This window comes from Chiloscyllium plagiosum, unplaced genomic scaffold, assembly GCF_037043375.1.
Source record: "Chiloscyllium plagiosum isolate Xiang-an unplaced genomic scaffold, Cpla_swu_hap1 HiC_scaffold_13, whole genome shotgun sequence".
Taxonomy (NCBI): Eukaryota; Metazoa; Chordata; class Chondrichthyes; order Orectolobiformes; family Hemiscylliidae; genus Chiloscyllium; species Chiloscyllium plagiosum.
The window spans coordinates 29,902,880-29,927,739 of record NW_028270151.1 but is presented as its reverse complement, the minus strand read 5'-3'; the positions used below and the strand labels follow the sequence as shown (position 1 = coordinate 29,927,739).

General features: G+C 41.4%; 1 protein-coding gene across 1 annotated transcript in view; it reads left to right on the top strand.

Moving 5' to 3' along the window:
* Window positions 1-24,860, top strand: part of LOC122556083 (uncharacterized) — a 303,614-nt gene that overhangs the window by 248,506 nt on the left and 30,248 nt on the right. The window contains exons 16-27 of the mRNA XM_043702517.2: window positions 203-331; window positions 1,614-1,748; window positions 2,432-2,566; window positions 3,128-3,253; window positions 5,995-6,126; window positions 9,828-9,956; window positions 12,473-12,604; window positions 17,234-17,362; window positions 21,715-21,843; window positions 23,205-23,333; window positions 24,301-24,429; window positions 24,529-24,657. Of these exons, the coding sequence (XP_043558452.2) occupies window positions 203-331; window positions 1,614-1,748; window positions 2,432-2,566; window positions 3,128-3,253; window positions 5,995-6,126; window positions 9,828-9,956; window positions 12,473-12,604; window positions 17,234-17,362; window positions 21,715-21,843; window positions 23,205-23,333; window positions 24,301-24,429; window positions 24,529-24,657 (1,563 nt within the window). The remainder of the gene's footprint in view (window positions 1-202; window positions 332-1,613; window positions 1,749-2,431; window positions 2,567-3,127; window positions 3,254-5,994; window positions 6,127-9,827; window positions 9,957-12,472; window positions 12,605-17,233; window positions 17,363-21,714; window positions 21,844-23,204; window positions 23,334-24,300; window positions 24,430-24,528; window positions 24,658-24,860) is intronic.

Sequence of the window (24,860 nt, the reverse complement as noted above, 5' to 3'; positions counted from 1 at the left end):
TCTTGGTCGGTATAGACCATTGGGCCAAAGGGCTCTATGACTCGGTGAATTAGTCAGAGCTTTGATGACCAAATGTAATTTGGAAATCTAAATTTTACAAGCTGTTTCTTCCAATTTATTGGTTCCTAGTTTACTGACAATATGTCTAAAACTATTGGATATGTATGTTTTGTAAATGTCTTATCCTTCTTCTTCTTGTTAGGTTGCCCTAAAGGATTCTTTGGAAAGGGATGTAATAAACGATGTAATTGTGCCAGTAATGGCTACTGTCACCGATTATATGGTGCTTGCTTGTGTGATCCTGGACTATATGGACGCTTCTGCCATTTATGTAAGTATGTTGATGTTTCAAACCATGAAATGCTCATGATTTATACATCCTCCTTGCTTGGAATTGGATCTCATTCTATAGTGTGCTTTTTTGTGTCTCAAGCAAAGTAACTTCAAGGCATTGTTGACTCTGAGCTCCTTTTGATCAAATATAGCACATGGAGATACAAAATGAAGTACCAGCACCCTTGCCCTCTTTTTCTGTAACAATAAACTGTACACCCTTCTCTGTATTCATACAATTTCTTTCCATTCTGCACTACTGCCAAGTATCCTTTGCAATGACTTTTGGACAATTCTTTGTGATGGCTTTGTTCCATCTGTAAGACTTTGACTGATAGTTGAAAGTCTTGTGGTCAAGAGGTACCTTTTGATGAGTGATATTCCTTAAGATGTGTGCTGTTATTTATATCTATTGTTAGTTTATACAGGTATCAGACATAGCAGTGAGCCTGTCTGCCACTAATTCCATCCCTTATTGCATTGAGCTTTCATGAGATGAATGCTTTAAATTCACAAAGTTGGACAATACCCCACATATCCTCATGGAGCTGTAACTTAAACTTTACCAAACCTCAAATGTTTTAATCAAACACTTCACTTTTTGCTATTATGTTGACTGCATGATTAAAGTTTGCCTGTGGTCCTTCATGCATGCAGCTTTGTATTTTTATTCAACAGTAACATTATGAGTAATATTTATCCAGTATCAACATGACTATAAGGTTACAACTAATCTTATGAAATGCCATTAAACTGATTCAGGCCAATATTAGCAAATTCTTAGCATGCTGATTAATTATCTCACTAATTTAACATCACTGTATCAAAATATTCACTCTTCAAAGAATACAATCCTGACTTCATTCTTGGATTCATTTTCATCACTATGCGTTTTGGATTTAACCATGATTACAGCTCTCTCACCTCAGCAAACATTTTGAAATGATCCAAAATTTGTCACTATGCTTTTGATTACTGCTTTCATTGTCCATTCTGTGTCTCCAGTATTATTGCAGAATCATTGTTATTTTTCAATTCAATCTTGAGTGGTTAGGGGAGAAATTGACAAGAAATCATTTTTGTTCATTTTAATGCTCCAGTTATGTCTTGAATGATTATCTCATCTCCTGATTTCTTCCTGGGCTAAAAAAGAACAATGATTATTAAGAATGACAATGTCACTGAGCGGGTGCTTCTTTCCTCAGGTACATTCATTGATTTTTTTCTCCATAGGTCAGTTCTAGATTCAAGGAATAATACTCATTTCCACTCTTTTGCAGCTTGTCCCAAGTGGACATTTGGACCTGGATGTTCCAAAGAATGTCAATGTGTGCATGCACATGCTGTGGGCTGTGACCCTAAAAATGGCACATGCATTTGCAAACCAGGTTTCCATGGCCTTGGATGTGAGAAAGGTAATGCATGTGTTGCCAAGCGCCTGTTACATGGAACAAAGTTCTAAGGATTTGCACTTACTTTCAGACATATTGCACTGAATTTGCAAGTTATTATTCCCCTCCTCTTCAAATTGGCAATTGTGCATCTCTCAGCTGAGATAAGGAAGCAGGTTACTTGCATATCATCTGATGCAGAGACTACATTAGAAATGAAGTGAATGCATTAAATTAATACCCTTCATTTATTGGATCATAATGCTTGCATCAAAGAAGTATACTTTTGCTTGATGTAAACTATTTTAGCTTTAAATCCTGATTTGGCACTTTATCAACTTTGGGTAAACATCAATGTTCGTTTCCCCATTACAAAATTATTACTCAAAGTAAATCGATGGATATCCAGCACCACTTCATGTTACAACATTTATATTATTGAGGCAGCCAGTGACATTTTGCTTTGGTTTGGTGCATGTGGTGCACTCATAGAGGTGACAAGTACATTCTCATTGTAAAAGACAATCACCCCAATGTTGAGGTAGTGCCCAAATGAAGATGAAGCTATTTCTTATGAATCAACATAATGCTTGTGTGTATGTACTAAATGTAATGTGTTCAAGATACACCATCCAGCTGGAAAGATTATGGCCACAAAAACAGTTTTCATTTTTTCTTAAACGAGCTTCTATGTCTCTTTTCAACAGAATGCAATATTGGCTTCTATGGTGCTGGCTGTGCATTCCGTTGTGACTGTCCAATTGGTGTGCCATGCAATCAAGAGACTGGCAAATGTGATCGCCAGTGCCCACCAGGGTTTCATGGAGACCAGTGCCATTTGCGTAAGTGTTTTTGTCCAAGGATCAGGAGCAATATGATTTGGATAATAATCAGCAATGATGTAGAAGGCAAAGGGAAGAGATACAGCAATGTAAGCAGGAAAGAAATATAAATTTTTTAAAAAAGTGTAGGACCACCATTCTTTGGTAGACACACTTCTCCATTCAGTAATTTCATGGCTGAACTTCTACTTCATCACTATTTTGTCTGCACCATCCCTATATTCTTTGATGTTTTTAATATGTGTAAAAGTATAACACTGAGTCACAACAGAAGACATTAATTGAGATGACTACAAGTTTGGTAAAGAGGAAGATTTTAATCAAGGTTAGGGTGAGGAGGAGCAGAAAATAATGTTGTTTCACTTTTAATAAGAAACACACACACCTTGAATTGACATTGACATCTCATATTGTTTTAGAGAAACGCCTAGTCCCTCTGGTACCCATCCCTTCCAAGGAGATGAAATGGGAAACTTTTTCCTACTCAGATTGTTCTGAAAATGGTTTAATTTGTTATTGCTTCAATCCACACTCTTGCCGACTCATTTTTATTGTTGACAGCTTGCAGCTCCAGGAGATTTGGAATTAACTGCAGGCAGAATTGTGACTGTGGAGGGGCACCTTGTGACTCATGGAGTGGTCAGTGTATCTGTCCTGCTGGCAAAATGGGATTGTCTTGTGAAATAGGTAAGGCATATCCAAAATTATCAGCGTGACTTATCATCACCTTTCCTAAAATAATGAAGAGTGCAAGCTATGAGCGGCATCTAAAAATGAAATATTAACTTGTGAAGTTGGCAGAGGTAAGCAATGCCACGACAGGTCAGATCTAAGCTCTACAGTTCTACCACAACCATTGAATGGTTGTGATGGTGGACAATTCCTGGGAGAAAAAGGTTCCATAAGTATCCACAATGATGGGTGAAACCCAACACATCAGCATTTGTTTCACTTTGAGCCAGACTTGCTGAGTTGATGATGATTTTCGGATTCCGTTTACGTTCACAATGTTGCAAATACCAGCATTCCAGTTCAACTTAATGTGTGATGTCCAGCAATGGTTTGAATGCACTGGACATTACAAAAACTTTGGGGCCCAATAAAAATCCAGCAAAAGTATTGAAGACTTGCGCTTGGGAACTAGTCAAGCTTCCCACTATAATATTACACTGGTATTATGTCAACAATGTTGTCAATTGCCTAAGTATGTCCTGTCCATAAAAAGTAGAACGAATCAATCTCAGCCAGTTATTATGGCCCAGTGTACTCTCAATCATCAGCAAAGTGATGGAAGTTGTCATCAACAAACTGTACTTACATAACAGCATTCCTGATGAAGGGCTTATGTCCAAAACGTCGATTCTCCTGCTTCTCAAATGCTGTGTTTTTCCTGCTGTGCTTTTCCAGCACCACATTCTCGACTCTGATCTTCAGCATTTGCAGTCATCACTTTCTCCTAGCACTTAGATAACAACAATGTGCAGTTTGGGTTTATCAAAGCCACTTAACTCCTGACTACATTATAATCTGAGATGAAAGCATCCCAATCCCAGGATATCTCTGAACAAGTTCTTAGCCCAAGCCATCTTCAGCTGGTTAATTAATGACATTCCCTCTATCATAAAGTAAAAACTGGGGATGTTCATTCATGATTGCACAATTTTCAGCACCTTTCAAGACTCCTGAGATACTGAAACAGCCTGTGTCCATATGATGCAAGACCTGGACAATATCCAGGTTTATGCTGATAAATGGCAAGTAATATTTATCCCATATAAGTGCCAGGCAATTATCATTTCCAGCCAGAGAGAATCTAATCATCACCTTTTGACATTCAATACCTTTACCATAGTTGAATCCCCAACGATCAGCTGGTGAAACTGAGATATAGATTAGATTAGATTAGATTAGATTACTTACAGTGTGGAAACAGGCCCTTCGGCCCAACAAGTCCACACCGCCCCGCCGAAGCGCAACCCACCCATACATTTACCCCTTACCTAACACTACGGGCAATTTAGCATGGCCAATTCACCTGACCCCTGCACATTTTTGGACTGTGGGAGGAAACCGGAGCACCCGGAGGAAACCCACGCAGACACGGGGAGAACGTGCAAACTCCACACAGTCAGTCGCCTGAGGCGGGAATTGAACCCGGGTCTCTGGCGCTGTGAGGCAGCAGTGCTAACCACTGTGCCACCGTGCCACCCACTTATGATGAAACTGAACTGTTTACATATAAATGCTGTAGCTATAACAGCAGATCAACAGCTGGGAATTCTGTTGGAAGTAAATCACTTCATGATTCCGCAAAGACTGTTCACTATCTACAAGATGCATTTATGAGAGAATGCTGTCCTATTGTCTGGATCAGTTCATATGCAGAGGATATTATGGTGGGGAGGGGATAAAGAGTAAATGAGAGGTGGGGGTAGAGCAGAAAGAGAAAGGAGAACAGTTGGAGAGAGTGCTCCAGCATCTCATTTTCTACTTGGAGACCCTGCAGCCCACTGCACTCAATATTGAGTTCAATAACTTTAGGTCTAGAGCTCTCCCATGTCCTTATCCCAAACTACACATATCAGGCCTTGTTAACACATAGTTGGCTATTACACAAAACCCACTGTTAACACTAATAGTCTCCATTAATAGTTATTCACCCTCCTATCCAGATAGTTATTCTCTCCTTTGTTTGTCCAACTGTTCTCCTCTCTCTTTGGGCTTTTATTGTTTACTCCTTATCCCCACCTTATCTTCTGCATATAAGCTGACATTTTCCTAGCTACCATCAGTTCTGAGGAAAAGCCACTTGACACAAAACACTCACTCTGATTTCACTCCAGAGATGCAGCCAGATCTGCTGAGCTTTTCCAGCAATTTCTGCTTTTATGTCTGGAATATTGTGAACGGTTTTCATCCTCTTATCTAAAGACAGCATTCCTGGCTCTGGGGACTATCCAAGGAAGGCTCACTAGGTTGATCCAGGAGGGATTATCTTATGAGTAGAGGTTGAATAGGCTGAGTTCGTTGTGGTTTTGAAGACTGAGAGGCAACCTTATTGAAACATACAAGATTCTATGAGCACTTGACAGGATAAGTGTGAGAAGATTGGTTTCGCCTTGTTGTAGAACCGAGGACCAGATGGCATCATCTCAGAGTAAGGGGTTGCTCAGTTAAGCCCCCCACAGGGGGCTGTTGAGGCTGGGTCATTAAGTAGATAGCTTTTTAATTAGTGAGAGAATCAAGGGTTGCAAGGAAAAGGCCAGAAATTGGAGTTGAGCCAAGATCTCATTGAATGGCAGAGCAAACCCAATGGGTTGATGTGGTTTTATGGTAGTGCAGTGGTTTTATGGTATCCCCACAATGTGCATTGTGAATATCTAAACTAGATTATAGAAAGCAACTGATTTCTCACTGTCTTTAAACAGACTGCCCAGTTGATCGGTGGGGTATAAACTGCCAATTTGCCTGTGCTGATTGTGAAAATGGAGGTGTTTGTAACAAGGAGCTGGGAACATGTGACTGCACTGCAGGATTTATTGGAGCACTTTGTCAAGATGGTGGGTATCATTTTTAAACACATTGAAGAATGTGTGAACAATTTGTTCAGAAGGATGGGTTTGACACTACTATCACCATCCTCTCTTATTAAAAGTTGTCGATTACAAGTTCAGTTTGTTTTTGTTACTGTGATGTTGTTCTTCTCTTCAGGGAACTCTATATTTCTGCCTTGACCAGAGCATAAAGCAATTCGTTTCCCAGACCCATAATCCCAGACATCTACTGAATCCATATCTTTGACACCGAGTGGGAGTGAGAACAAGATTTAACTTACTGTTCCATCATGAATGGCCTGAAAATTGAGCTAATGTTCATTCTATCCTCATCCATCCTCAGTACATGTGACAACAATAAATCAAATTAAATTAAATCAAATCATATCAAATAAATGTTGAATAGCAATAAAGTGTGGGAGCTTTAGTTCACTTTTTGAAAACTCTATTTGAGCCTAAGGGAATTGAGCCCAGTTATAGGCACCCAACCGTTGGCCCAGTTGTAAATAGTCAGATTAGACTCGATTCTCTACAGTGTGGAAACAGGCACTTCATCCCAATAAGTCCACACCGCCCCTCCGAAGAGAACCCACCCAAACTCATTCCCCTACCCTATATTTGCCCCTGACTAACGCACCTAACACTATGGGCGATTTAGCATAGCCAATTCACCTGACCTGCACATCTTTGGATTGTGGGAGGAAACCGGAGCACCCGGAGGAAACCCACACAGACACAGACAGGTGGGAATCAAACCCAGGACCCTGGTGCTGTGAGGCAGCAGTACTAACCACCGTGCCACCCAATAACTTAGCATAAGCCAGGATCAACATCATTTTTCATCATAGATTACTATTGCTCAGGCTGTAGTTTTTGTGTATTACTCCAGCAATTACACTTCAAAAGTGCTTTTTTTGGCTGTGAAGTGTTTCGATGCATCCAGTGGCCATGAAAAATGCAACAAAAATGCAAGCTTTTCATCTTTGCTTTTGGAAAAAGGAGGGGTAGAGTAGTTCCAGTGGTTTGGACAACATGAACTGGTCATTTATTTATTTGGTCATAGAGTCATACAACACGGAAACAGACCATTTTGTCCAATGTGTCCATGTCAACTAGAGACCCCAATCTGACCTAGTCCCATTTGCCAGCATTTGGTTCATATCCATGTTAACTATTCCTCTTCACGAACCCATCCAGATGCCTTCTAGATGTTGTAATTTTTCTTGTCTCTACCACTTCCTCTGGCAGCTCATTCCATACATGCACCACTTTCTGCATGAATAACGTACCCCTCAGGACCTTTTAAATCTTGCCCCTCTCATCTTAAACCTATGCCCTCTAGATTTGGACTCCCCTACCCTAGGAAAAAAACCTTGGCTATTTACCCTATCCATGCCTCTCATGATCATATAAACCTCAATAAGGTCATCCCTCAGTCTCCAATGCTCCAGGGGAAAAAGCCCCAGCCCATTCAGCCACCCATGATAACACAAACCCTCCAACTATGGAAGCATCCTTGTCAATCTTTTCTGTAGCCCCTCAAGTTTCACAACATCCTTCCTATAGAAGGACAACCAGAATTCCAAAAGTGGCTTCACCAATGTCATGTATAGCTGCAACATGCATCTCAACTCCTATGCTCAATGTTAGGACCAATAAAGGCAAGCGTCCTAAATGCCCCTCACCATTAAATAAAACAATGAAAGAACTGGGATGCTGGAATTCAGCAACAACAAAAAAAATCTGGAAAAGCTCAACTTGTCTGGTAGCACCTGTGGACAGAAATCAGAGTTAACGTTTTGCGTCCAGTGACCCTAGTTCAGGATGTACTGAAGCTATACTGACTATCCTAGTCAGTCCTTGCCTTTCCAAATGCAGTGAAATCCTGTCCTTCAGAATCCTCTCCAATGACTCACCCACCACTGGCATAAGGCTGACAAGTCTCTCATTCCCTGGCTTTTCCTGACAGCCTTTCTTAAATAATGGCACCACATTAGTCACCCTCCAGTCTTTCAGCACCTCGCCTGTGTCTATTTATGATGCAAATATCAGGGGGCACGGTGGCTCAGTGGTTAGCACTGCTGCCTCACAGCACCATGGTCCCAGGTTTGATTCCAGCCTCGGGCGACTGTCTGTGTGGAGTTTTGCACATTCTCCTCGTGTGTGCGTGGGTTTCCTTCGGGTGCTCTGGTTTCCTTCCACAGTCCAAAGATGTGCAGTTCAGGTGAATTGGCCATGCTAAATTGCCATAGTGTTAAGGTGCATTAGTCAGAGGGAAATGGTTCTGGGTGGGTTACTCTTTGGAGGGTCGGTGTGGACTTGTTGGGCTGAAGGGCCTGTTTCCACACTGTAGGGAATCTAATCTAAACAAAAAAAAATCTTAACAAGGGGCCCAGTAATCTCTTCCCTAGCTTCCCATAAAGTTCTGGGAAACACTGATTGGTCTTGGGGTTATTTCCCCAAGTTCCCTAGCTTTCATGTTCTTCTCCACAGAAAATACTGGCATGAAATACTCATTTATTATCTCACCCATCTCCTTTGGATCCACACACAGATGGCCACATTGACCTTTAAGAGGCCCTATTCTCTCCCTAGTTTCTCTTTTCCCCTTGATGTACTTATAGAATCTCTTTGAATTCTTTTTAACTCTATTTGCCAAAGCTGTCTCATGTTCACTTTTTGCCCTCCTGAGTTCCCTCTTAAGTGTACTCCTAATACCCTTATTATATTCATTTAGGGATTCACTTGATCCAAGCTGTCTTTACCTGATATATGCCTCCTTCTTTTACTTGACCAGAGCCTCAATTTCTCTAGTCATCCAGCATCCCCTATGAATACCAGCCTGGTCCTTCACACTAACAGGAACATACTGTGTCTGAAACTCTCAAATCACATTCTTAAAGGACTCCCACTTCCCAACCATCCCTTCACCTGCTAATAGCCTCCTCCAAATCAACCTTTAAAAATTCCCATCTCATACAGTTAAAATTGGCCTTATTCCAATTTAGAATTTTAACTTTTTGATCAGTTCTATCCTTTTCCATAACTATTTTAAAAAGTAATGTATTATGATAACTTGACCCAAAGTGCTTCTGCACTGACATCCTTGTCTCTTGCTCTGTCTCATTTCCCAACAGAATTGTCAAGAATTGCACCTTCTCTAGTAGGCACACCCAAATATTGAAAAATAAAGTACTCTCGTGCACACTTAATAAATTCCTCCCCATCCAAGCCTTTAACACTATGACAGTCCCTGTCTATGGTTGAAAAGTTAAAATTCCCTATCATTACAATCTCATTTTTCTTACAGATATCTGAGATCTCCTTACATATTTGCTTCTCAATTTCCTGCTGACTGTTGGAGGTCTATAATACAATTCCAACAAGATGATCATCCCTTCCTTATTTTTAAGTTCCATCCATAGAACTTCACTGGACTTATTCTGAAGTGTGCATTGACTGCCTAATTTTCTATGTTACAAATTGATTGAACTATAATGGTTGTAAAGCACTTGGCACATTACTGAAAAAAATGAATTGCAACTTCAAGATTACTAGATAACTAGTTTTTCCCAGGTGGTGCTATATAATAAATGTAACCTGCAGCAAAAGGAAATGTCTTAATGTGTCACAATCAGTAGATCTCCCATGATCAGGTGATCTGTATTTTAATCTGTCCATTTGTCTTTTATATATTTTGTTCCCAGTTTGCCCTCCAGGTTATTATGGGCCAGCTTGTCAGTATCTCTGCCTCTGTGGAAATGACACCCAGTGTAACAGCATAACTGGAGATTGCATCTGTGGCCCTGGATGGGTGGGACGTGACTGCAAAGCATGTAAGTTAAAATACTGAAGAACTATACATTTCAAGTATCCGTTCTCGTCCACGATTTGTGTGTGGGTGTGTGAAATTAAGATATGCTTTGTATCACAACTAACAAAAATGTAGACAAAACCAAAAATTACAACAACCAACATCAGACATAACCTTGGAATGACAATATGCCTTACAGCATAGCTGCCTTAATTATATTTATTCCATTTTCTACTGTTATTACTTTAATTAGTCATAGAATTGTAGAGATGTACAGCATGGAAACAGACCCTTTGGTCCAACCCATCCTTCTAAACTCTTACTTTTCGTATATCCATCCAGATGCCTTTTAAGTGTTGTAATTTTACCAGTCTCCTTCACTTCCTCTGGCAGCTCATTCCATTTACGTACCACCCTTTGCGTGAAAACCTTGCCCCTTAGGTCCCTTTCTGAAAACTAAGAATGATATACTAAGACAGATGACCACAGAAACTTGTAACATATTCACAGTCTTTCCTTATACTTCCTTTTTTTTGCCTCTGGGGGAGCTTTCTAAGTCTTTTACAATGAAAAATACAGTCAGTGCTTCTGGCATTTCCACGGGGTTTTCCATTATTAGTTCTCAAATTGACTTCCTGGAGAATCAACACTCTCACTTTACTTACACCTTTTATTGTTAAATGTTTGTAGAAACTGTTGCAATTTATTTTTGACTTTCTAACTAGCTTTCTCTTGTACTTTGATTTCTCCCTTTTTGGTTTTATTTAGATCACTTTTTGTTGGTTCTTAACATCCCTCCAATCTTCCTTGCAGAATATTATAATGTTTCTTTCAAGATGACACTATCCTTAACTAAGCTGTTTAGCTACAGATGATGCATTCTTCGCAAAGGGTATTTCTTTCTCACTGAGATAAATCTTTGAGTTATTAAATATCTCCAACAGTGTCCATGGTATCTCTATATGTTTTACATTTCCACCCACTTTTCTATTCAGTATAGCTACATCTATAGTAATTTCCTTACAATTACCTTTATTTAGTATTAAAACTAGTCTTAGACCTGCACCCTTTACCTTCAAATTGAACATAAATTTTTGCCATGTTATTATCACTGTCATCTAGAGGCTCCTTTCACTATATGGTTATTAATTAATGTTATCTTATTCTATGTTAAGAGGTCAAGAAAAGCCTGCTCCATAGTTGATGCTAGAATGTACTGCTCTAAGAAAAACATTCTATGGACTCATTTTCCAATCCATCTTTATGAATCTGATTCATCCCTTCAACATGCAGATTTTCGTCACCCATTGTTATTGCATTCCTTTTTTTAATACTACCTTTTATTTCTTCTGGTATTCTAGGGAGCATAACATTGTGACAGAAGTAATTGTCATTGGCTTCTCTTATCCATTTATTGTCACTAGTTTCTCTTATCCATTAGCTTGATGTCATACATTTCAGTCTTTCTCAAACATTTTTTTTTGTAAATTGCTTTTGGCTGGATTTTTTGTTCAGCTCATCAGAGAGAGTGTTGTTGGTAATGGGACATCTAGTTTTATTATTGGCACTGTCAGGCCAGATATAAAGTAATACGATCCAAAGCAAAATGTGCAGGGACTCTGAAGAGCAATCCAGTATGAATGGTGCACCATCAGGCATCAGTCATTCTGACTGACTCAATGTGTGTGTCAATTTAAATAATTGTCTTCAATTAATTGCTTTTGGTGTAGATTCATATTCCTCAGAAATTCAGATGACAGAATCTCAAATTAATTCATATGAGACCTGGCATCTTTCAGAGACTTTTAACTTGTTTAATTAATTGAACCTGAATTAAAATCCATGTCATAGAGCAGAAAGCACAATGAAGAGCCCAAACCTGCAAATATTAAGGTCAATTCCAAGCCTCTTCTTTGATCATTTCTCTTGAGCCAGTGTCAAAAGACATGATTCCACAGCTGTCTCCTTCCAAGACTGTGGAAGCAGATGACACTAACACTAGCGTCATAGAAATGTACAGCACAGAAACAGACCCTTCGGTCCAACCCGTCCATGCCGACCAGATATCCCAACTCAATCTAGTCCCACCTGCCAGCACCTAGCCCATATTCCTCCAAACCCTTCCTATTCATATACCCATCCAGATGTCTTTTAAATGTTACAATTGTACTAGCCTCCACCACTTCCTCTGGCAGCTCATTCCATACACGTACCACCCTCTCTGAAAAAGTTGCCCCTTAGGTCTCTTTTATATCTTTCCCCTCTCACCCTTAACCTATGCCTTCTAGTTCTGGACTCCCCCACCCCAGGGAAAAGACTTTGTCCATTTATCCTATCCATGCCCCTCATGATTTTATAAACCTCTATAAGTTTACTCCTCAGCACTGATTGATGACTGTAGGAAGAGACTGTGATGCCTTTAAAATGAAGACATCTTCAGAATATTTACAGTCAGTGGTGCAGCTGTCAGATCTTGTGTTATGCACAACAACCTCTCATGACAGATTCGGGACACCCTGTCTGTTTTATTTTCTGCAGCTTGTGACGTTGGCCATTGGGGAAATGGTTGCAAGAATGCCTGTGACTGTAACAATGCTGATGGGAGCTGTGATCCTGTGACTGGCTACTGTCTGTGTGAAGCAGGCTACACAGGGGATCGCTGTGAGCAGAGTAAGATTCAGAAATCTGTATGGAACTCATCTATTGTACTGTGCCTATGCAAATCTAGAGCAGAGGGAGTATAATCCAGTGAATTCCAGTTGGTGGGAAAGGAATACAATAATAAAGAAGTTCATGATATGTAAAAGACGCATGATTATTAAAGTAATGCAGTGCATTGAATGGCTTATATTAATAATTTAATTACAGATCCGTTTGTCCAGCATTGTAATGCTAAGGTGTTCTGAGATCTATCTTTAAACAATATAATGTAACTGTTAAAGCAAATGCTACACGTGTGTTCAGAGAGTTCTTCCACTGTTACATTTTACTCTTTTGCTTCCTTTCCCTTTCTTGTGTGCCTCCTTTTTGGGGCATTGCTTCACAGTCCTTGAAAGCCGCACCAACCCCTCCCACCTTGACGCCAAATTCTTATTCTGTATTCCATCCCACTATCATTCCCTATTCATAACTTAAGCATTATTCATATTTGAATTGAAAAATGTGTTGCTGGAAAAGCGCAGCAGGTCAGGCAGCATCCAAGGAGCAGGAGAATCGACGTTTCAGGCCCTTCTTCAGGAAAGAGGAAGGTGTGCCAAGCAGGCTAAGATAAAAGGTAGAGAGGAGGGACTTGAGGGAGGGGCGTTGGGAATGCGATAGGTGGAAGGAGGTTAAGGTGAGGGTGATAGGCCAGAGAGGGGGTGGGGGCAGAGAGGTCGGGAAGAAGATTGCAGGTCAAGAAGGCGGTGCTGAGTCCGAGGGTTGGGACTGAGATAAGGTGGGGGGAGGGGAAATGAGGAAGCTGGAGAAATCTGCATTCATCCCTTGTGGTTGGAGAGTTCCTAGGCGGAAGATGAGGCGCTCTTCCTCCAGGCATTATGTTACCATGGTCTGGCGATGGAGGAGGCCAAGGACCTGCATGACCTTGGCGGAGTGGGAGGGGGAGTTAAAGTGTTCAGCCACGGGACGGTTGGATTGGTTGGTGCAGGTGTCCCAGAGGTGTTCCCTGAAACATTCCGCAATTACGCGGCCTGTCCCCCCAATGTAGAGGAGGCCACATCGGGTGTAGCGGATGCAGTAAATGATGTGTGTGGAGGTGCAGGTGAATTTGTGACGGATATGGAAGGATCCCTTGGGGCCTTGGAGGGAAGTGAGGGGGGAGGTGTGGGCGCAAGTTTTGCATTTCTTGCGGTTGCAGGGGAAGGTGCCGGGAGTGGAGGTTGGGTTAGTGGGGGGTGTGGACTTGATGAGGTAGTCGCGGAGGGAGTGGTCTTTCCGGAATGCTGATAGGGGAGGGGAGGGAAATATATCCTTGGTGGTGGGGTCTGTTTAGAGGTGGCGGAAATGACGAAGGATGATACGATGTATCTGGAGGTTGGTGGGGTGGTAGGTGAGGACGAGTGGGGTTCTGTCCTGGTGGTGATTGGAGGGGCAGGGTTCAAGGGCGGAGGAGCGGGAAGTGGAGGAGATGCAGTGGAGATCCTCCACTTCTCGCTCCTCCGCCCTTGAACCCTGCCCCTCCAATCACCACCAGGACAGAACCCCACTGGTCCTCACCTACCACCCCACCAACCTCCAGATACATCGTATTATCCTTCATCATTTCTGCCACCTCCAAACAGACCCCACCACCAAGGATATATTTCCCTCCCCTCCCCTATCAGTGTTCCGGAAAGATCACTCCCTCTGCGACTCCCTCGTCAGGTCCATACCCACCACCAACCCAACCTCCACTCCCGGCACCTTCCCCTGCAACCGCAAGAAATGCAAAACTTGCGCCCACACCTCCCCCTCACTTCCCTCCAAGGCCCCAAGGGATCCTTCCATATCCGTCACAAATTCTACACCTCCACACACATCATTTACTGCATCCGCTGCACCCGAGTGGCCTCCTCTACACTGGGGAGATAGGCTTGCGGAACGTTTCAGGGAACACCTCTGGGACCACTGCACCAACCAATCCAACTGCCCCGTGGCTGAACACTTTAATTCCCCCTCCCAATCCGCCAAGGACATGCAGGTCCTTGGTCTCCTCCATCGCCAGACCATGGCAACATGGCGCCTGGAGGAAGAGCGCCTCATCCTCCGCCTAGGAACCCTCCAACCACAAGGGATGAATGCAGATTTCTCCAGCTTCCTCATTTCCCCTCCCCCCACCTTATCTCAGTCCCAACTCTCGGACTCAGCACCGCCTTCTTGACCTGCAATCTTCTTCCCGACATCTCCGCCCCCACCCCCTCTCTGGCCTATCACCCTCACCTTAACCTCCTTCCACCTATCGCATTACCAACACCCCTCTCCCAAGTCCCTCCTTCCTTCCTTTTATGTTAGCCTGCTTGGCACACCTTCCTCATTCCTGAAGAAGGGCTTATGCCCGAAACGTCGATTCTCCTGCTCCTTGGATGCTGCCTGATCTGCTGCGCTTTTCCAGCAACACATTTTTCAGCTCTGATCTCCAGCATCTGCAGTCTTCACTTTCTCCTTTTTCATATTTGAATTGCCAACATTGATGTATTCTTTGTTGAATAGCCAAGGATGTTACGACAAAAACTTGTTTGCTAGTACAGAATTTGAGTACTGTTGGAGATTAAAAGAAACACACTCTTGAAGCTTTCCCTCTTGCACTTACCAGGACAAAATTGCAAGAGTAGCAAATCTCAAAAGAAGCGATAGTTAAACTGCACGAGAAAAGGGTGCAGATTCATTAGCAAATGGACCAGGGAATAACTATGCCTTAAGCTTTTGTTTAGATGAAAAAGGGACATTGCACAAACAGGGTCTTTTACTTTGCAATGAACAGGGTCCTGCGTATATATATTGTTAAATTCTCTGAGCATATTGTGAACCCACCTGATAATCTTAATACAGACCTTAGTATAATCAGGATTGTTTAGTAAGTTGTGTCCAATAACAGAATCACATCTAATGACCACTATGTTCTGAGATTTGCAGACATGGGGTGATTGAGTGTGGTCAGCACTCTGCCTGTTTTGAATAGCCAAAATTGTTGGGATATAGACCTTATGTGCCTGGTATCACACCAGCACTGAAAATCATGTACCATAGTATTTGTTTGTGTGATAGATGGATGTGACAACAGGTACTGGTGCTTATCTCAGCTGACATCCTCACAAGGACACTTTCAGAATGTTTACCAGATGGTAAAGCATTTATAAAGAGTCCTGATTTCTGTTGCAGCCTTTGGAATATTGTACAATTGTCAAACCTATTGCTTTCCTTAGAGCGGGGTTTAAATGAGACATTGAGCTAATGTCACCTCTTTTCAGTGAGCTTTTGCTGGTTGACTGCAAAACAATTTGGCTTACAAGAAGACCTCTACTCCATAGAAGTCCCTCTTTTAATAAGTGGGCATATCTACATCACATGACTCCAGCAGTTCAAGAGATTCATTACCACCTATTAAGCAAGAGTTAGGTTTCGGTAATAAATGCTGATCTTGAAAGTGATACCCCTATCCCAAGAGTTAATGTAAAACAAACATTTGTCCTCTCTATAAGGTTAGACAGAACATAAATATAGACAAAACATCATCGAAATAGCAAAAACAGAAATTGCTGAAAAAGCTCAGCAGGTCTGGCAGCATCTGTGAAGAGAAGTCAGAGTTAACATTTTGGGTCCAGTGTCTCTTTTCAGAATTAAGGAAGGGTCACCATACCCAAAATGTTAACTCTGATTTCTCTTCACAGATGCTGCCAGACCTGCTGAGCTTTTCCAACAATTTCTGGTTTTTTGTTCCTAATTTACAGCATCGTCAGTTCTTTTGGTTTTTGTCATTTAAAATGCATTGTGTCAAATAGATTAGTCTGTAGTGTGTTGTTTTTTGAAGCCGTTGAGACTAAATACATTCATTCTCCAATTCTGCTTTCCCAGTTGGAATTTGGAATTTGCTGCTCATTCTTAATATGCCAGTCAAAAAAAACCAAAATATTGTGGGTGTTGGAAGTCAGAAACAAAATCAGAAATTGCTAGAAAAGCTCAGCAGATGAGGCAGCATCTATGGAGAGAAAGCAAAGTCAGCATTTCTGAAGAACTGTTACTGGACTGAAAACATTAACTCTGCTTTCTCTCCACAGATGTAGTCTGACCTGTTGTGTTTTTCCAGCAGTTTCTTAATATGCCAAAGTTCAGGAATTATCATTATTTAAATATTTCAAACTACAATAGTCATTAGTTCTGATCATGAATGAAATGAATTATAGCCTCTGAGATTTGTGATTTTCTGTTGTTGTTGGAGTAAAGCCCAGGTCAGCTCCTTTAATCATTTCCTCCTTCAACTCTATTGAGATGTTGCACTGAATGCAACAATATAAGTGTTTTAATGTGTTTTGTGTTGAAGAAAAAGTAATGTGGACTTTTTGAAGACACAAGGTAAGATCTCTCACCAATAAAATTGTGTGACTTTTCAACATTAGCTGGCTTGTAATGCATTGATCACATTCTCCTTTGGTCACTTCGAAATGAACAGAATGTCAGATACGGTTGCATTCATTCAGTTGGCTTTATTGTGAGCTGACTCTGGAAGGCAGGGCAGACTGTACACTGAACTGATGCAACACATTAATCTGCAGCACAGCAATGGAACAGATCCTCACACTGGCTTTCTATTTTTCCTGTGTGCAGAGTGCCCTGATGGAAGTTACGGTTCAGGATGTAAGTTCAGATGTCAATGTGAAAATGGGGCAGCTTGTGACCACGTCAGTGGCGCATGCACCTGTGCAGCAGGATGGACTGGAACTTTCTGTGAAAGACGTAAGCCTTTCATTTTCCATTCTCAAGCATCTCTGTTGTCAATCGCTTGCAAATTAAAAGAGAATGGTAAAATAACTGTTTTGAAATCAAGGATTCTGGGTGGCTTTGACAGGGTGGATGCTGAGACGGTGCCTCTCTTTGTGGGGGAATCTCAAACTAGCAGGCACAGGTTCAAAATGAGGAGTCTTCCATTTAAGGCAGGGATGAAGAGGAATTTCTTCCCTCAGAGGATCATTAGTATTTGGAATTCTGTCCCCCAGAAGCTACAGAGGCTGGGTCATTGAATATATTCAAGACTGAATTTGCCTTTTGATTGACAAGGGTTTTGGAGGCACATACAGGAAAGTGGAACTAAGGCAGCAATCAGATTACCATGATCTGATTGAATGGTGAATGAGGGACTAAATAGTTTTACTGCTTCACCTATTTGTTATATTCATCAGTAACCAAGGTGACATGTGGAAAAGCTTTGTGCAGCGGGATGTAGGATCTGGAACACATTGCCTGAGATTGTGGTGAAGTGGACAGGCAGGAGGCTGGAAGAACACAGCAAGCCAAGCAGCATCAGGAGGTGGAGAATTTGACTTTTCGGTGTAACCTTTCTTCAGGACTGGGGGTGGGTGTAGGGGGAGCTGCAGATAAAGGGGACGGTGGGGCAGGGTGGTGAGGTGGGGATAGGTGATGACAGGTAGAGAGTACAACCTGATTGGTTAATGGGAGGAATGAATCCAGTTGGTGGCTGGGAGGAGTAGAAGGGAGGGGGAGGGGTTAGGAAGGGAGTTGGGGATGGGAGGGGAGATTATTTGAAATTGGAGAACTCAGTGTTGAGTCCTCCAGGCTGTAGGCTGCCCAGGCAGAAGATGAGGTGTTGTTCCTCCAATTTGTGGTGTGGTTTGTTATGGCAATGCAGGACGCCAAGGATGGTCATGTTGGAAAGGGAGTGGGAAGGGGAATTAAAATGGGCGGTGACTGGGAGGTCTGGTCAGCCCCTGTAGGCCTGGCTGCGATGCTCAGCGAACTGTTCCCTAAGTTTATGTTCGGTTTCCCCGATGTTGAGAAGACCACATCAGGAGCACCTGATGCAGTAAACTAGGTTGGAAGAGAGGTGAGTGAACCTCTGCCTCACCTGGAAGGACTGTTTGGGGCCCTGAATGGAGGTGAGGGGCCTGGTGTACTGGCAAATTTTGCATCTTTTCTAGTTGCAGGGCAAGGTACTTGGGAGTTCGGAGGGTTTGGTGGGGAGAGTGATGCAAACCAAGAATTGTTGAAGGGAACGGTTTTTGCAGAAGGGGTAGGAAAGGGAAGATGTTATTGGTGATGTGGTCCAGTTGGAGTTGGCAGAAGTGTTTAAAGATGATGCTTTGGATGCAGAGACTGGTGGGAAGGTAGGTGAGGACAAGAGGAACTCTATCTTTATTGCATGGGGGGAATGGTTTAGAGCAGTGGAACGGGGAATGGAGGTGGTGTGATGGAGGGCTGTCCGGATGACAGAGGGAGGAAAAGCACGTTGTTCAAAATAGGTGGACATCTGGGATGTTCGCAAGTGGAATGCCTCCTCGTCCGAGCAGATCTGGAGGAATTGGGAGAATGGGATGCAGTTCTTGCAGGATATGATTTAGCTGTTTCATTCACTCTATTAGTAAGATGTAAAGTGATTCATCTCTATTCAGCCCCGTCGGGGACACAGCTAGCTCCTTCACAGTCACCAGTGCCATCACCAGCAAAACACACAGCCCTTTAAACTTAGATTCTTTCCTGAAGTACTTCACATTAGCTCACTTTGACAAAAATGTACAACATACCAATGAAAAGGATATTTTTAGGAGAAATAGTCAAAACCTTGGTAAAATGGTGGGTTGAAAGAGGAAGTCCAGATGAAGGGTTTATGGAAAGAATTCCAATGGATTGTGTCTTGCTTTCAGAAGGGTTAGCCTCTAATATTGGAATATAAAAAGGGGTTGCACAAGCATCCAAAGTGAAAGAATTGTAAGTGTGGGGAACAAGGTCTAAGATGGGTTTTCAGAACTAGAGGTGGTTGTAGAGACAATGAGGGAGTGTCTGGAGACTAGCAGGGACATTAAAAAGGTATGAAAGAATGTTGAAGAGGCAACAGGGATGTTCCATTATAAATGCAAGGAGTGATGTCAAGGCAATGTCGGTAACTTAAAAAGCATATGATTTTAAATAAAAAATTATAGCTTAGCCATTTATAACCATAATTGGCTGAACTGCATCCACCTCACTTTTTTTTTCCAAGAGCATCTCTCCACTGTTTCAAAACCTCCTCTATGTTCTTTCTCACAACACATCCAAACCTTATTTCGGAATTGTGAGCATTTTCTTCAGTTAACCAGTAAGAAAGGTGAAACCATCTCTTCCACTCCTACCACATTCTCCATGTGGTCACGGCAGGTTCCCAGCCTCTTCCAGTTTGAATTGACTTTAACCTTGACATCCTGTTGATTCTTGGGCCTTGCCTCGGACCTAATATTGACCAATCTTCCACATTTCTCAACCCTTAGAACATAGAACATTACAGCGCAGTACAGGCCCTTCGGCCCTCGATGTTGCGCCGACCTGTCATACCAACCTGAAGCCCATCTAACCTACACTATTCCATGTACGTCCATATGCTTGTCCAATGACGACTTAAATGTACTTAAAGTTGGCGAATCTACTACCGTTGCAGGCAAAGCATTCCATACCCTTACTACTCTCTGAATAAAGAAACTACCTCTGACATCTGTCCTATATCTATCACCCCTCAATTTAAAGCTATGCCCCCCTTCTACTGCTTTTGCATTTATTGACTGCTTGCCCAATGTCCAGTCTTGGATGTGCCCAAATTTCCTTTGTTTAAACATTGAGAAAACCAGAGTCGTTTGGCTCTTCTCACAAATGCTATCATCTTGTCACAGGACAACACATGTTTAGATGTTACGACTTCAAACACAATACAAGTGTTAGTCTGACAACAACGTAGCTCCATTCTAATCTGTAAATCTGCACATAATGGTCAAATTTCTCCATCTATACAAGTACTTTACCCTGTTGGTCTAATAACACCCAATTTACCATGAAAGTATGGAAAATAGTTTATTTTCTTTACATAAATATAGAGGTCTGAAATGAAAATGGAAATACCTGACAGATTTGGCAGCATCTGTGGAAAGAGAAACCAAAAATTAACATTTTGGGTCAATGATCTTTCACCAGAACTGGGTGATATAGCAATTCTAAGCAGGTTTTAAATAAGTACAGACACAGGGAAAGATGGCAAAAGAGAAGGAAAAACAAAAGGGAATGTCTGTGACATACTTACTACTGTATGTGACTGTTGAAAGGGATATGGTGAAACAGGATAGTAAAGTGAAGAGGGTGGATGGCTGATTGATTTCGTTAGCAATAATGGGATGTTGGACTAGACAGCCAATCTTGGTACCATAGTTTCTCTTCGGTTCAATATAATTACTCCCTGGGTGAAAAATAGATTGTTAATTTAATATGAGAAACTAACTTATGAACAGCCAGGAAGTAATCTGAAACTGGATAAAATGTTGTAGGTAAAATGTTCCTGACATCTGGTTCCATTCTCCTAAATCTTTTCTGCATCTTCTGTAAAGCTTTCATGTTCTTTCTGAAGTGCAATGCCCAGAATTGGATACAATACTGCAGTTGAGGCTGAGGTATTATTTTACAAAGCTTCTTTATTTGGGTTCTTTGTTTTTGTACTCTGTGCACCTCAGAAGTTAGATGGACATGTGATAATATATGGAGAACAACATAGCTACTAATTTATTCAGTTGACAGAAGTAAATATAATAACTTTGGGTGGCAAATGGCACAGCAGTTTCCATTTCTGCTGTGAATATGTTGCTTTTTTGTAAGTGAGTATCACCCAAGGATTACTTTTGTAAGAGAAGTGGTAGACAGCAGCCTCTGGTGGACACTGAGAATGATGAGTTCATGGTTTATAAATAACAGCAACTCAGTTCTTCTGAACAGCCAGGCACATGAAAATGGCAGGATCAGTTTGGATGCTATAATCTGCTACTCAATGGCTATGTGGATTTCATCCTTCTAGTGCAGTCACATGATGAACTGTCTTGTTACATCTCACACCCACTCAACCCAGCCTTAATAACTAATATAATCTGGTTGTCCATGGGAGGGATTTGTGAAGAAAACCTGACAGAACAGCACATGCTGTAATTGAATAAAACTGTCTTTTTGTTTAATGTCTCATCATTTCTGATTGATTTCCTTGTTGCTGGGATTTGCAGATATTATTCTAATTGTCTTTTACTTTGCCTGACCAAGCTGTTAAACCATGACTATTATCTCACTCCCAGTATGTCCTGATGGATTTTATGGTTTTGACTGTCAGCTGATGTGCAACTGCAGAAATGGTGCCAGGTGTGACCATGTGACTGGAGCTTGCCACTGTCCTCCAGGCTGGCTGGGACCACAGTGCAACCAGCGTAAGTTTACTCTGAAGGGAAGAGGGTGCTGATTTGGTTTTGAATTTGTAAAGAGATTTGGAGCTGAGGTTACGGTTATCAACTTTAGGAGCCACTTTAATTTCTGAAACTTTGTAGCAAGGATTTGTTTGCTTTTGGTCATTGCTGTAACTACATTGGAGATTTTTGACATTATGTGTTTGAACGTATGTGTCTGTGGCACGTATACCTGCAGATGAAACATTGTTCCCCACAAGCGGAACATTATCATCATTAGCACTGAATATCACCCTTTCGTTGGGGAGAATATTGTTGATCCTTAGGAAATTTCACTACTGGGGCACAGACTTCACATACGAGAGTAACATCATACTCACTGGTAAGAAAGGGCACTGATCTGTTTTATTTACCAGATTGTTGTAATGTGGTTCTTACAAGGGACTCCAATAACCAGCAAGCTTCTGTCTGATGTATGAAAGGGCGAATCACCGTCGTCCTACCAGACCAGAAGCTGCTCTCACATTAAAGAGAGATGACTGGAGATGGTTTAACCTGAGGATGACCAGACCTTGGGTGAAGGGAAAGGTTAATCTCAGCTGGTAAAATAATTGAATTCATGCTGTAGGTATCACTCTGCATTGCAAATTGACCACCAAACTAAAAAACAACACAATCTGTAAGCAGTCAGTTCATGTGACATTTATAAATTCCTACTTTAGAAATAAAACCAGTCTGACTCAAGGTTGGAATGCATACAGACTCTAACCTCACATCTTTAATGTATTGTCTGAGGTGAGATATCACTTTTTTAAAAAAACTTATCTCAGGAATGTGACTTGAAAGAAGTTCTAGAATTTACATTTTAATAAATCAAAACCTGCAATACATTCAAAGTGATTAAAGACTTAACAGCAATCAAGGTTTGTTCAATACATCTCATTAGTTATATGACACTTTGATATTTTACTATAAAATCCGTGTCCTATGATACTGCCCCACTCCCTACCTGACAAAGGAGCAGTGCTCGAAAAGCTTGTAAATTCAAATAAACCTGTTGGCATATAACCTGGTGGTGTGTGTGTTTTTACCTTTGTCCACCCCAGTCCAACACCAGCACCTCCACATGATAACCAACCAACTAGGCTAACTGAGCCCTGATCTAATCTATAAGAATTAAGGAATTGGACAAGCCCATGTTCAAGCAAAAGTAACTGTGTCTGTGCTGCTAGTGTAAATTTGATACTATACATTGACAAAATGACAAGCTAAAATTAGAAATTCTGTGAGAAAATTGCTTACATCACAACACATTTCTGTGCAGTTTACTTGTTGTTTAGTGTGGACTGAATGCTGTATTCCACCTTTGTTTTCTATATCTCCAGCATGTCAAGGACAGAGCTATGGTAAGGGCTGCAGCCAGCTCTGTAACTGTTCCAATAATGCAACATGTGATCATGTGACTGGCCAGTGCCTGTGCACTCCTGGATGGACTGGAACTGCATGTCAACAAAGTAAGTAGCTATTAACAGGATTGAGAGGGTGGGACTTTACAATGGTATCTCAACATTCACCTCAATGCAGCTATTCAGGGAATGCTGTGGCTCTGTAGCTCTGTCTGGTTTTCAATTCCATTGCATTAACATTTCTCCAGTATATTACTTTCTACATTGTTGCTCCCTGCCACCTCTCCTCCCACTCTCATTTGAAACTAATATAAAATTAATGGTTAATGACAGATTGATATCAAACTGATGTAAAGGAGGGAAGAGAGAATGTGGGAAATTTTTAATTTATGATTCAAAGGATTACAAATAATTATTTGACAAAAGCCCAATAAGTCCCCTAAGTCCTGGCAAACACAAATTTGAAAAGTCTTAAGATTAAGGTTGTTTGTTAACCATGAAGGAGGTATTTCTTGACTGCAACAATGTGGGATTATCCTTCTCCACGTCACTGACTGTTGTGGACTTTCAATAAAACTATCAAATCAATGGCAATTCATGGTGAATAATTTACAGTTTTAATGTTCAAATTTGTGTCCATGAGAAAGAAGATTGAGATTGCCTCAGACTCAATTGGATTCATAAAAACAAGTTTATCAAAGGATTTTTTTTTCTTTCTACAGTGATAGAGTCATGCTGTCATTCATACTATCTGTAAGTTGCAAAATTTTTGTTATTTGTTCAGGGGTTGTGGGCACAATGAGCTAGGCTAGTATTTATAGCTCATCCCTAAATATCCAGAGGATATTTAATAGTCAACTACATTGCTATGGATCTAGAGTCACATAAAGGCCAGACCAGGTAAGCATGACAGCTTTCCTTTCCAAAAGGGAATTTGTGAACCAGAGGGATTTTTACAACAATCAACATTGGGCCCAGCTTTTAATTCTAGTTATTTTATATTGAATTCAAATTTCATCATCTCTTCATTTTTTATTTTGCCACTTTTTTTTATCCTATATTTTTTTTCCCACAGGATGCCCCACCGGCTCCTATGGATTGAACTGCTTACAGCTCTGCATCTGCAGAAACACAGCCCAGTGTGACCACGTGAGTGGGTTATGCATTTGCCCCAAAGGGTGGACTGGTATCGCTTGTGAACTTGGTAAGCTCAGAATTCAATTTAAAGATCAGCAGTTAGTTTAAGAAGGAAAACAATGCAAAATTATTGTTTACTGTGAGGATGTGTGCACTTCTTTTTTAGAGTGTGAAGATGGATGGTATGGGGAAGGATGTCAGCAATACTGCAGCTGCAGTAATGGTGGAACTTGCGAGCGACACACTGGAGAGTGCATTTGTGGATCTGGCTGGATTGGAGCAAAGTGTGAGACTCGTAAGTAATTTTCAGTCTTATAAGTATAAGGGTTACGTTTCAGATTAAAACAAAAGATCTCTGAGTTGTAGCTATGTGCAGTAGATCCCTGTCAAACCTAGTTCATAAGTAATCTATTTACAAATTCAACTTGAAGTTACCCTTAGCTGGGCATCCTTTGGTTTCCTGTCTGTTTAGAATACTGATAGGACTACTGATGTGCC